The sequence below is a fragment of the Falco rusticolus genome, chromosome 3 (genome assembly GCF_015220075.1).
Source record: "Falco rusticolus isolate bFalRus1 chromosome 3, bFalRus1.pri, whole genome shotgun sequence".
Taxonomy (NCBI): domain Eukaryota; kingdom Metazoa; phylum Chordata; class Aves; order Falconiformes; family Falconidae; genus Falco; species Falco rusticolus.
In genome coordinates this window covers 31,944,498-31,956,990 of record NC_051189.1, presented here as the reverse complement: position 1 = coordinate 31,956,990, position 12,493 = coordinate 31,944,498, and the positions used below count along the sequence as shown (strand labels likewise).

The following is a 12,493-nucleotide window of genomic DNA, read 5'->3' as shown; positions in this document are numbered from 1 at the left end:
TTTTTCTTAGTGAAGACCTGCCCATACGGAGTATGCATACAGACACAGCCATGCCCTATCTGTTGGGCAGGAGGTAGGGGCAAGCAGCCCCGCAGCTGCGCCAGAGGCCCGCGGTAAGGACGGGGCTCGCCTTCCCCGTAACACCGGCCTGTCCGCCCCCGCCGCTCCCACAGCCCGGGGACGGCAGGAACGCTCCCCGCTCCCGCTGCGCTCCGAGCTCGCGGCCCGTAACGCGCGGGCTCAGGCGCGGCGGTAGAGGCCGCCTATTCCCGCCAGCCGGGCGTACGGCGCGGCCCTAACAGAGCGGGGCGGCGGCGACACGGCGACCAGCCGGTCCGGCAAGGCGGCGGGCAGCGCACGGAGCAACCCGCACGGGCAGGGGAGCGCCGCCCCGGGCCGCCCGCCCCACTCCGCTCCTGCCCCGCTCCCGCCCGAGGCGGCGCCGAGGGACCGCGGGCGGGGGGCGGGGCCGGGGGCCGGTGCTGCCGGAAGCGCGGCGAGCTCCCGCCTCGCGCCGGGGTTGGGGGTCACGCGCGCCGCCGCCGCGGGCCTCCGGGCGCCCATGGAGGGCTGGGGGGCGGAGGAGGAGGCGGCGGCCGGCGGGCCGCTGCAGCAGCTGGTGAAGCGGCAGCGCAAGGAGAAGCGGGAGCTGCAGGGTGAGGGGCGCCGCGGCCCGGCGGAGGGGGCTCGGGCGGGGGGAGAGCGGCTCCCTCAGGCCGCCCCGCCGAGGGGGGAGCGGGGCGGGCCCGGCTCTCGGCCTTCTCCTGCGGGCCGCTCTGTGGGGGCGAGGCGGGCAGCCGCGCTCGGCAGCGGGTGTGTGTGTGTGTATGTGCGCGCTCGGCACCGCCGGACTTGGAGGGAGGGGAGTCCATGCGGAGGAAGGGGGCGTCGGTACCGGAACCGGGGCGGAGGTGCCCAGGCCGTGCTGTGCGGATGGGAGGGGGTCTTGTCCTGCAGGCGGGCTGCGGGCTTCCCTGGCGGAGAGCCGTAACGGAACGCTGGACTGTTAACGTGATGTTAACGCTTTGCTGCATTGCTTTTAAGTTACAGAAGGTGTGTTTTTGTGAGGCGTATTAGGTTGAAAAGCCTGCGTGAGGGACCTTGCCGCCCAGGCAGCTACCTTCATTCCCAGTGCAACTGATCTGGAATGAGCTTCCATATGCAGCCCAGCCGCAGTAATGTATCTGTAGGAGACCCGTGTGGTCTTACAGTACTCCGTGTGAACTGTTCACGAGCCACATTTTACCACCCTGTCAACGTAGATGAATATAATCGACTAATTTTGTTAGCTGGATTCTGTTGAATGGAGTTTTATGGTGGATAATAACCTTTTTGTTAAGCCTTTCTTGTTGCTCATATACAGCCTTTTCCTTGTTCGGCTCTTTTGGTATGTAATGAAATAGGCCCATCTGCAGCCTTTTATCTGTTAGAAGGTTAAAGAAGGGAAGACATGATTGGGCTGCATGGTGCCATTCAGTCTATAGGAACTTACTATTCTGAGATGCCTTTTCCTCCCTCAGATTTGGTTGAAATTTAGAAGAGAGATAGGATCAAGCATTGTGGTTAGGTGGCTGGAGCACATGGCCGGTTGATTGAGAGAGGCTGAGGAACAGAGGGGTTTTCCACCTAGAGAAGATGATAGGGAGGTATCCAATTTTAGTGCCCTGCTACCTAAAGGTGGGAGGGGTACACAGAAGACAGAACCCCAGTCTTCTCAGTTAGGAGAGGCAGGTGACCTATAGGCGCATGTTTTCCTACTTGAAAAGATATATTCCTGGTAAGTGCAATAATTAACTGTTTGACAGATAGCAAAATAGTTTGTTCATAAGGTTAATCCCAGCCTCTGAAAATCCAGCATCTCCTCCAACTGATGATCCTTGTGTCCATATACTCTCATGGTGGATTTGTGTGTGCCTCAAGTCCTAGATTTCCTTCTCCCCCATTATGTTGATTTTTATCAATAAAACTGCTTTTCTGTCTGTTAAACTCAGCTGCTTCATCTGTGATATTGAATGCTTAACAGAAAATTTTCATTATGAGCATTCTTGCTGCCATCTCTTGAATAGTTTCATTATTGCCATCATCTTCAGCTCAATTGTGTCAGTCAAGGGTAAAGGACAAGAAAATGTACAGGTGATGAATAGCAAGCAGGGTGTTAAATAATTGGTGCTGTAACTCTAAAACAGTGAATACAGAAGTGATGAGAGCTAACAGGGAGAGGTCATGTAAGAGCACAGGCTATGGAAGCTGTGCTTCTTCAGTCTGGAGAAGAGGAGAGTGTGAGGGATCTGGTTGTAGTTTCCGCTGCATAATGGATGGAGCCAGATTCTTCAAAGTAGAGTGTTGAGAATGGACTAGAGACAACTGCTGAAAGTGGTAACAAGAAATACCCTCATGGGAGGAAAAAGGGAAAATATTTTCATAACAAGAATGGTTAAAGATTGGAAAAAAACTGCCCGGAAAGGTTATAGAATGTCCATCCATGGAGACTTTGCACAGTCATCGGACTAAACTCCAAGTCAATCTGAATTAACGTAGTAACATGGTGTGGCTTTGAATTCAGCCATGCTTTGAGCAGGAGGTTGAACTGGACGACCTCCAGACCTCTTCTAACCAAACTATTCTATGATTTGAGAAACGGAGCCTTGACTTACAGCCTAAAAATACTTACAGAATTCAAGCAAGGTGGCGGTGGGTTTTTTTTCTTCTTGAATACACATTTTACTTTTAGAAACTTTATTTTAAGGACGGGTAACCTCTGTTTTTACTTTTAATCTGCTGCTTGTGTGATTAAGAATTTACACATCTTTCCTGTGACAGGATTTGAGATCTCAATGCTTAATCAATCTTCTTGAAGGTTGAGGTCTGCTGCATCAATGAAGTTCTTAAGTATTTATAATAGTGACCTGGCACAAGTTTTTCTTTTCTTCACATATAACATTTGTATCTTTTAAGAAAAATATAGGTGCTTTAAAATGTGATGACTATAACAGCCAGTCTCCGTTAAACCGTTAAAACATACGGATATGTTGATACTTGTAATTTTTTTTCTCTGCATGACTTCCAGTTCTTTTTTCTGCGATGACTGTGGAGTATCTGTATTTAGAGGTCATGTTTTATTACACTGCTTCTCTAACAGCAAAAATTCAAGGCATGAAAAATGCTGTTCCCAAGAATGATAAAAAGAGACGAAAACAGCTGGCTGATGAAGTTGCCAAACTAGAGGCAGAACTTGAACAGAAGCATAAGGGGGAATTAAAGCAGCTAAAGGAAGTGTCACCTGAGCAGAATAAGGTAAGTGCCTTAACTTTAGCTGAAGTTGTACAGATACAATTTGTGTTAGGGCTTCTTTAATTTTTAAAAATTGTAATGAAGTAACACTTCAAAGTATTTCTCATTTTCTTTACAGTATTAGTAACTTTTTTAATCTTTGGAAAGATTCAGCTGTTGCAGTGGGTGAGCATTGCTAGAAGGGGCATTTAACAACATGGATTTTTTTGTTGTCCAGCTTTTTTTTGTTTAGCTCTTAAGGCTATGTTAATAGCTCAGTTGTCTTAATCTTTTTTCAAGTTCCGTTATATTGTCACTTAATGACTCTTTGTGTGACCAGGCCTGTTCATATATTTTCCCTAATCTAAATGGGAATAGAGCTTGTGGCTAAATTGGTGCAGTACAGTTAGCTGTGAATGATGCTAATGCTCCATGCTCATACATCTCCTGACAGTCTATGACTTTTGGCTGTTTAAATCTTGTAAAGAAACAAACAAAAACCTGTCTGCCTGATGTTTTCTGGACTATGTGTTTTCCCGTAAGTAGCTAAACAAAGAGTTAAGTGAATGTATTTTTGTTTGAAAATGAGTGAAAACATTTCTGAATGGCTTTTAGGGAAATAGACTTGTCTGAGAAGCATCTGCTGAGAATCCTTGTGGAAAAAGTTTTCAGTTGTGAGAGTTACAACCCTGTAACAATCTTCTGTAATAAGTTTTTAATCAGATGCTTAAGCAGGTAGTGTGTAAGCCTTAAACGTAGTGCTCCAGTTTGCTTGTATCTTAGATTAGTTTTAAGAGTTTGTTTTATGTTGCTAAAAGAGTTGAAACGTTACAGTGGAGGATCTTTCAAGGTAAAATGCTTGCCCTGGATGTAACTTTGCCTGAGAGGAATTTGTTTTGAGATGTCTGGTGTCTTTCACTTCGCAAACTTTTTATTCAAATTGAAACACACTTATGATTCCAAGGGTGGCATCTAGTTCATACTATTAATGGCATTAGCTTTGTCACTTTTCTTGAGATGTGTCAACTCCCTGTCTTTTCCAACTGCTGGTTATGCTTTAGAGCCTTCTCCTGCTTTAATTGTCACAGAACTTGATAATGGCTGTTTGGGTACCTTGGTCAACAACTGGTATAGTGAGGAAAACTTTCCCTTTCAGCCAGTGAGCAGCGTTCATGCTTGAGTATGGAAGCTTGTAAGAGAACATAGGGATTAAATTTGAGATACACGGTTCGTAACTGTCTCTGTGGACACTACAGAAAAAGTAACGCATGACAGTGGATTGGAATGTGAAATTCTTCACACTTGGCTTTGATAGGTTCTATGATATACACTGATCTTTGTGGTTAAACCATAAAAATACCCTGGAATTACCTAGGAACACAATTTAAAATCGTTTCAGGAGATGCACATCTCTGTTATAATTTATACTAATAAGAACATTTAACTTTTTTCTTTTTAGACAGATTCTATAGCTGATGGTGTTGCAAATTTAGAGCTTGAAGGAGTAGAGCAACAGGTTCAGCATCCTCGAATATCAAAAGCACAGAAGAGGCGGGTATGACTTTACATTTAAAAATTTTATAAATATTTTATTGAAGTTATAGTCACTTAAACTGAACTGTAATAACTAAAGTTAAACAATTTTGCAGGGGGCATTACCTGGCTAATTCAGTATTGATGCTGTACCTACTGGGTGCTTTGACAATCTGTAAAGCTGCTACCTAGAGATATGTAAGCATTTTATAAATAGTTGTACTTTTTTACCCTCAGCCATGAGCTGGGAATCAGAATAGGTCAGGAGATGGGAGCCAGAAATAGCAAATGATGTAAAGCAAATGATTTTAAAAGAATTTAACTGAAAATATTAATAAAAGTAAGGTAATTGAATGAAAATAATGTAAAATACATGGAAAATATGCAAGTAGTAGAACTTTACACATTTAACCAAAGAACATGAATACTGAAATTCTTGTAAATTTTTGAATTTTTAAGAAACACTACCTGGTGTCCAGGCCATTAGGATTAACTCTTGTTAACCTTCAGATGTTAAATTTTGATGGATTAACGTTCTCATTGTACCTGCCTGAATGTTGATGCAGGGCCAGAGGAGCACTGCTTTATTGCAGAATCCATCCACTGTTACATGGTCGCTGCTGCAGAGCTGCCTTGTAACAAACATGATAAAAGGATGGTCTTAATTCATCGCATCCTGTCTAGGCAAACTAGAAACTCTGTAGCGTAGTTTTCCTATATTGTGGTTGCCTAAGCCAGTCTGGTCTTGATCTGTGGTGAATTTTAAGTGTGAAAGTAAAAAGATCATTCTCTGTACTGCTGCTTTTTTTATTTACTCATTTACTTTGACTCTTATTCGCCTGTTAACTTAAGCGTAAACTTAAGAAGCATTCTACTAAACTAATTTTTATGTTATTTATTATTACATCCCCTCTAGTATTCTCTGTATGCATTCTTATCCGTCCTTTATGTTAGGAGCAGTCTTTTATGATGTATAGTACCTAGCCCTAGGCAGTTTCAGTTTCATGACATGAGATCCATTATGCAATCATATGCGTAAGTGGTAGATCTCATGCTTATTATGAAAGAGCAATATTTTCTGTTGTTGAATTAGAATTCCCATACTTAAGTTGTTTGACAATGTGGTGAAATAGGTGATCCTGAAGAAATTACTATTATAACAGTGATTTTACGGGTGTTGTAAAAAATGTTATTTTGCATGTTGATATATTTAAGATTTCTCCTGTCACATACATTTGGGTGTAGCGTAAGAGGCAGTTAGGATCTATCGGTCACTTACCATTTGCTAAAGTTTGGATTTAGGAGGTCTCTAAGATTTGGTGGTACTGATTTGGGAGAACATTTCTCAGATACAAATGTACTGAGAAGACATTTGAAGAGTTGAAAGCAAGCGCTGAGTCAAGAACTCTACAGGAATCTTCTAAATTTTAACATTTGATGTAATTTTAATGTGTTTTTAATCTAAGGAAAAAAAAGCTGCCTTGGAGAAAGAAAGAGAAGAAAGGATAGCTGAAGCTGAGATAGAAAATTTAACGGGTGCTAGACATCTTGAAAGTCAGAAACTTGCCTCCCTATTGGCAGCAAGGCACTTAGAAATCAAACAGATCCCTTCAGATGGCCATTGCATGTACAGAGCTATTGAAGATCAGCTCAAGGATCACCAGAATTCCTGGACTGTTGCAACTCTGAGGAGCCAAACAGCAAAGTATATGCAAAGTCACTTTGATGACTTCCTGCCATTTCTTACAAACCCTAGTACTGGAGACATGTATAGCAGAGGTAAGACTTGTGGTATAGGAGATTTTAAAAAATGTTACAACTATCTCTGATATCTTGTTCTCAGTTACAGCTCAGTTGGGACTAATTCATTACGAAGTTTGTTCCTGAACTTTGATTTGGTTGTGTTCTGTGGAACACAGAATTATGATCTGCTATGAAACTTGGTACACTTCAATCTCTGTAATTTTATTTTTTTTTTAAGTAATCTAGCAAACATTATTCCCCCCCCCCCCCCAAAAAAAAAAAAAAAAAAATCAGAACTTGGTAATCATGTTCTGGGATGTGATTTAAGTTGTACTGTAAACAGTTTCTCTACCAGGTTAGTGGTGATTTTCTGTCAACTTTTATATTGGTGTTTTCAATTTACATAGGAAAACTTAGAGTGTGAAATTCAAGCAAATTATTTATAATAGCTTGCACATACACTTTCTCTTATTCTACCCTTTATTTTCACTATTTATGCTAGGTCTTTTGGAGCTCTTCCTTAAAAGCAGACTAAACTAAAAAATACAAAGGCATTCAGTGTGAGCAATGAGTGGCTGAGTAAATGCAGTTAAATGGAATTTATGTACTTATTTGAGCAATACATGGTTTACTCATTTCTTACTGCATGTCTGGAACACTAGAATTTTTTTTAGTCTACTGCTACATTCATTTAATAGTTATTGCTGTAGATTTCATTTGGTGACTGGGGGCTTTTATGAAGTAGAAAGTATCTTTCCCATGTTGGCAGAGATAATTGCAAAAGGATAAATGTGCCCCAAGAGAAGACTGAATGAAGTTCTGCAGAGCAGCAGGGAGCTGTGGTTTTCTTATGTCTCTTAAGTCTGTTATAAGGGGAACGTATGAAAAACAGTTCTGAGCAGTCTTCAGAAAATCCATTTTTTCTTTATCAAAAACAATTTATGGGTTTCAGAAGCCTGAAGGGTTGCAATTTATATTTTGAAAAGCTTGGTTTCTGTAGAACATGATCTCCAAAAGACTTATTTAGCTCTTAACAAAAGGAACTATTGGGAATAAATACTTCTGAGGTTAAAAACAAGTTAGCTAATATGGAAATTAGAAAAAAAAAAAAACCAAAATCCAAACCAAACCATTGAACTTCCTACAGTCATAAGATTTTAAAAACATACCTGACACCTAACTAATGTAAGAACGAAGCATACCACTTGCTATCACATTGTTGTTTTGAGACTGTAGAAAATACTTTCTGATATCCAACAGGAAGAAAACTGCAATTTCATGCTTCTTGTCAACAGTTCCCTAAAGAAAAAGTTTATATTTTAAACCTGTACTTTTTTTATTCCCATACCTGTTTTTATTCCTGTCTGCTGTCTTAATTTTTCCTTCTAAAACAGTCATGGGGTGGTTTTTCTGGGGCCTCTGGTGTTTTTCTGTTGCTTTCCTTCTCTTCAGTGGACATACATGTTTTTTTGTATGGTGTGTTTGGACTTTTCAGGTTCTAGTTCTTCATTGTACGACCAATATTTTTCCTCAGTTGCTTGTTCTCAAATAAGATAAGTAATAAAAATTGTCTTTTCTTTTCCCACAGAGGAATTTGAAAAGTACTGTGATGATATAGCAAATACAGCTGCATGGGGTGGTCAGCTGGAGGCAAGTATTGCACTGATAATTTTTATTTATGAAATTCCAAAGTGGGTGGATATGCCTTCAAAAAAGGGCTTCTTAAGAAAGAACACCTAAAGGCATAAGAGAATGTAGTCATAAACAGTTTATCAAGAACTTTCCTCTACGGTTATAAATTGTGTTCCCGAATTGGTAGCTTTTGTGATGGTGCACCACTGTTCTGATGTATTTGATGACACATAAGTTAATGAATTCAGTAGTTTTAAATATCATTAGAAAGACTGATAATATGAGCGGAAGAAGACTTTCTAAGGAGAAAGCATTTTATTATGCAGACTAAGATGGTAGCAAAGCTGACTAGAGCAGAGCAATGTTAGATTTTTATAATGTAAACCAGAACTTGAGTTTGAGAAAATAAGTATTTATTTACTTTGTCTTATTTATTGTTTTATGAAAAAGTAGTTACCAAATTACTGAAGCTAGCTCAATGTTACCTGTGTTGTATCACCAAATTAGTGATTAATTTAAGACAACCTGTTTTCAATTAAAGTTTAAAACATTTAAATAGTTTTGATTATTTTATTAAAGTTTATTTTCTGACAGTATTTGAAATGTGATGTCTGAACTGATGTCTGCTAAAACTAAATGCCATGTCTTCTTCTCTTCCCCTGCATTGGATCTAATGATATCATTGTATTGTTTTTATACCTTAAAGCTAAGGGCTTTGTCTCACATTTTGCAAACACCTATTGAAGTAGTGCAGATGGATTCCCCACCCATTATTGTTGGTGAAGAATATTCAGGCAAACCAATAATACTTGTGTAAGTATGTAATTTTATCCCTTCTTCAAATCAGTGCACTTCTATATCAGAGGGCTCAGCTTTGATTCTCCCTCTTTCTTTTTTGATTCACCTGCTCTTTCATTTTCTGTTGTTTATCTGACATTTAAGCATTTCTTGAATAAAGATCTTGCAGGTCAGAATTTATGTTTGTGGTTAACACACTTAGTTTAAAGATATTGTAATTAGAGTTCTTAAAATGCTGACAGTCAGTCTGAAGTGTGATTCAGTCACTGCATTATAGAATGCTACAAGATCATTTAACCTGTTAGATAATTACAAAATAATAGTGAAATTCATATAAGATGCAGCAGGAAACTTTTTCCTCTTACAAGTTTATGTCAGTCTGTGCCTGGAAGTCACCAGAATTTAAAAGCTGTCATTATTAGTACTCTGTTATTTAATCGGAGAATCACAGAACAGTCAGGGGTGGAAGGGGCCTCTGGACATCAGCTAGTCCAACGCCCTGCTAAAGCAGGTTCTCCTAGAGCAGGTTGCACAGAGTCACATCCAGGTGAGTTTTGAATGTCTCCAGAGAAGGAGACTCCACAGCCTCTCTGGGCAGCCTCTGCCAGAGCTCTATCATGCCCAAGGTAAAGAAGTTCTTGCTCACATTCAGGTGGAACTTCCCGAGTTGCAGATTGTGCCCGTTGCCCCTTGTCCTGTCCCACTGAAAAGAGCCCGGCCCCGGCCTCTTGACACCCACCCCTAAGATACTTGTGTGCATTGATAAGGTCCCATCTCAGCCTTCTCTTCTCCAAGCTAAACAGGCTCAGTTGTCTCAGCCTTTCGCATGAGGGAGATGCTCCAGTCAGTTGTCTTTGTAGCCCTGCACTGGACTCTCCCCAGCAGTTCCCTGTCTCTCTTGAACTGGGGAGCCCAGCACTGGACACAGCACTCCAGATGGGGCCTCACCAGGGCAGAGCAGAGGGGGACGATCACCTTCCTTGACCTGCTGGCCATGCTCCTCCTAATGCACCCCAATGTATTTTCTGTTCTAATTTAAGCTGTCTTCCAGTGCTGTTAATGTTTGTCATGACACATACTTTTAGTTAAACTGAACACTAATTCTGTAACTTTTTCTTTTTTTAGGTATATGAGACATGCCTATGGATTAGGAGAACATTACAATTCTGTAAAACTTCTAACAGATGCTGCCACGGAAAATGGCAGCTAGCATACAAAAGTCATAAATCCACATGGATAATAGCTGTGTCTTGATGTGTTGGGCACCAGACAATTTCCAGACAGACTGGAAAGTTATGCTTTTTTTTCATTTTTAATCCTTTCAATTTAGTTTAAAAGTTTTCACTATAAATCCAAAACAGCTCTTAATTTAAAACAAAACCAAATCAAATCAAAACTACACAACAGTATTTTGAACTTGTTGGCATTAAGCATGTTTAGAAGATCTTTAAAAAGGTGGCTATGTTGGTCAGACTTTTTTTTTTCCCCCAATAGACCTTCATCCCATGCTGCAGTGAAGATAGAGTAGTAAATATTTTGGTTAATCAGCATTTCTGCTGAAGAATTAGTTACTTGAAGGTTCCTGTTACATCATTTTGGGCAGATTTTGATGCTCACGGAAGAGTTAAGGTATTTAAAATGATTGTTTATTTTGATTGATGGAATATCCTCTGCAGCGTTTCTTTAGTTCTGTCAGGATCTAGCTTTAATGCTCTAGGAGGGATCCCTTTCTTCATTTGGGTAGAGAAGAGCTGGAGACAAATCCCGTAGTAGAATATCTTGATACCTTGCTCGGCTGAAGGAATCACAGTGTTTTATTTTTAAAGACTTTCATCTAAGATTTTTAGCAAGGTTTGAGGACTTTTTTTTTTTTTTCTTTTCCATTTGACAGCAGGAACTGAATCTTGATGCTCTTTCTATACTGAACTTGTAGGAAGAACGTTGTTGTTTATACATCGTAACGTTGATGCAAGTTAACGGTGCTGTTCATCCTTCATGATCTTTCATTTGTGCATTTTGATGATACAGAAATCTTACAAACTAAAAGCCCTTCAATGTCCTCACTTCAGGTAGTGAAACTCAACACATCATTTATGGATCTGCTGATCTAAGCACTTTGTGATCAAAGATGTGGTATTTTATAATGCTTAAAACAACTGGTTGCATTCAAGTGTAAAAATAACCACCTTGGGTTTTGTCAGGAACTTAATTTTTCTGCAGATCACCTTTAAACTGAAATATTCATTGCTTCTAATAATGCACAGAGACCTGACAGGTGTGGCTTTTTTTAATATGGCTTGACTTTTTACATTAGAAACATAGATTTTTGTCTTTTAAGTCACTGTAAATGTGACTCCAAAATTAGAAGTATACTGAAACCAAAGTTCTAATGCAATTGTTTTTTAACAATAGAAGTGATTTTTAAATTAATTTATTTTTTTTAAGCCTTAGTCAATAACATGACCATTGTCTGTATTATAGTTTTGATGAGTCGGAAAAAAGTGATTCATGTCGAGTTTAAACACCTTTGCTCTGATTTGAGGATTATAAGCTAGTAACAGTGCGTATCTTGTAGTCCTTCAGTAAAGTTAGCCAGCAGATTGATGTTCCTGGGTCTTATTAATTAGAAAGAACAATCTGCTCTTACTTGAGGAGGAGATAAGTGTTCACTTTATGGATCAGATTGTCTGCTTTAAAGCACTTTGAGAGAGAGGGAGAGGAAAAAATCAGACAATTATAGCAAGGGGTTTTGGAGAAGCAGAACTTGAATTGTGACTTGTTTAGACTGGTTCCTGCCAGGAAAACAAGTATTAACTGGATTGGGAGGTTTTATGTCCTTATTTACCTGATACAGTATAGCAAATATAGCTGTATTTATAGCAGCTGCTTTACTGTACAATTTAGTTTGCTACCTTGATGTATAAAATGATGTTTCTAATTTTAAACAAAAAATTGGTTACAGCAGTATGGAAAAAATATTCCTATTCATAATACCACTATAAATTTCACTAAAAATAGCAATCAGGAATACTCTTCTGTGTTTTGCTTAGAACGGATGTGTTTTTAAATGCATATGCTGCATTTTTTTAGCTACCCCATGAAAAAAGTTCTTTGTTTTATTGGGTTTTCATTCAATTAACTGCCAGAGAAAAGATGCCAGAGCCGTGGAATGCCTGTACCAACAGTTTGTCCTGTTGAAGATGTTTACAATTTGTATAAAGCGAAATAATGTTTTAATATAGTGAGTGAAAGATCTTTGCTCTTGCTGTATGGGACTGGCCAAAAAGTAATAAATCAGTTTGTGGCAGGTCTTGTGGTGGTCATTTTCTATTTTGTACTTTGATTGATTGTTCCCTACTGAATTCCTATTATCAAAAAGTTTACCTATTTATTTTATGGCTTGTGGGTCCTACTGTAGTATGAATTCTCCAACAACTGACTATTCCTATTCAAGCAGACGAAGCTTTACTCTTCATGAAATTGAGTTGTTTCTAAACAAAATTTATCCTCTGTGTTT

At 39.8% G+C, this 12,493-nt stretch overlaps 1 protein-coding gene across 1 annotated transcript; it reads left to right on the top strand.

Moving 5' to 3' along the window:
• Positions 1-511: 511 nt before the first annotated feature.
• On the top strand, positions 512-12,287 carry OTUD6B (OTU deubiquitinase 6B). Its single transcript, XM_037380889.1, has 7 exons — positions 512-656; positions 3,140-3,294; positions 4,730-4,825; positions 6,270-6,582; positions 8,135-8,196; positions 8,885-8,991; positions 10,102-12,287. Exons 1-7 carry the CDS (start codon positions 563-565, stop codon positions 10,184-10,186), a joined length of 912 nt encoding a protein of 303 aa, XP_037236786.1. The 5' UTR covers positions 512-562; the 3' UTR covers positions 10,187-12,287.
• The last annotated feature ends 206 nt before the right edge of the window (positions 12,288-12,493 follow it).

Excerpts from the sequence above, each read along its gene's own strand:
- OTUD6B (XM_037380889.1), top strand. The coding sequence starts at position 563 with ATGGAGGGCTGGGGGGCGGAGGAGGAGGCGGCGGCCGGCGGGCCGCTG. Across the intron at positions 8,197-8,884 it reads CATGGGGTGGTCAGCTGGAG|CTAAGGGCTTTGTCTCACAT; the intron begins GCAAGTATTGCA and ends TATACCTTAAAG. Across the intron at positions 8,992-10,101 it reads GGCAAACCAATAATACTTGT|GTATATGAGACATGCCTATG; the intron begins GTAAGTATGTAA and ends TTCTTTTTTTAG.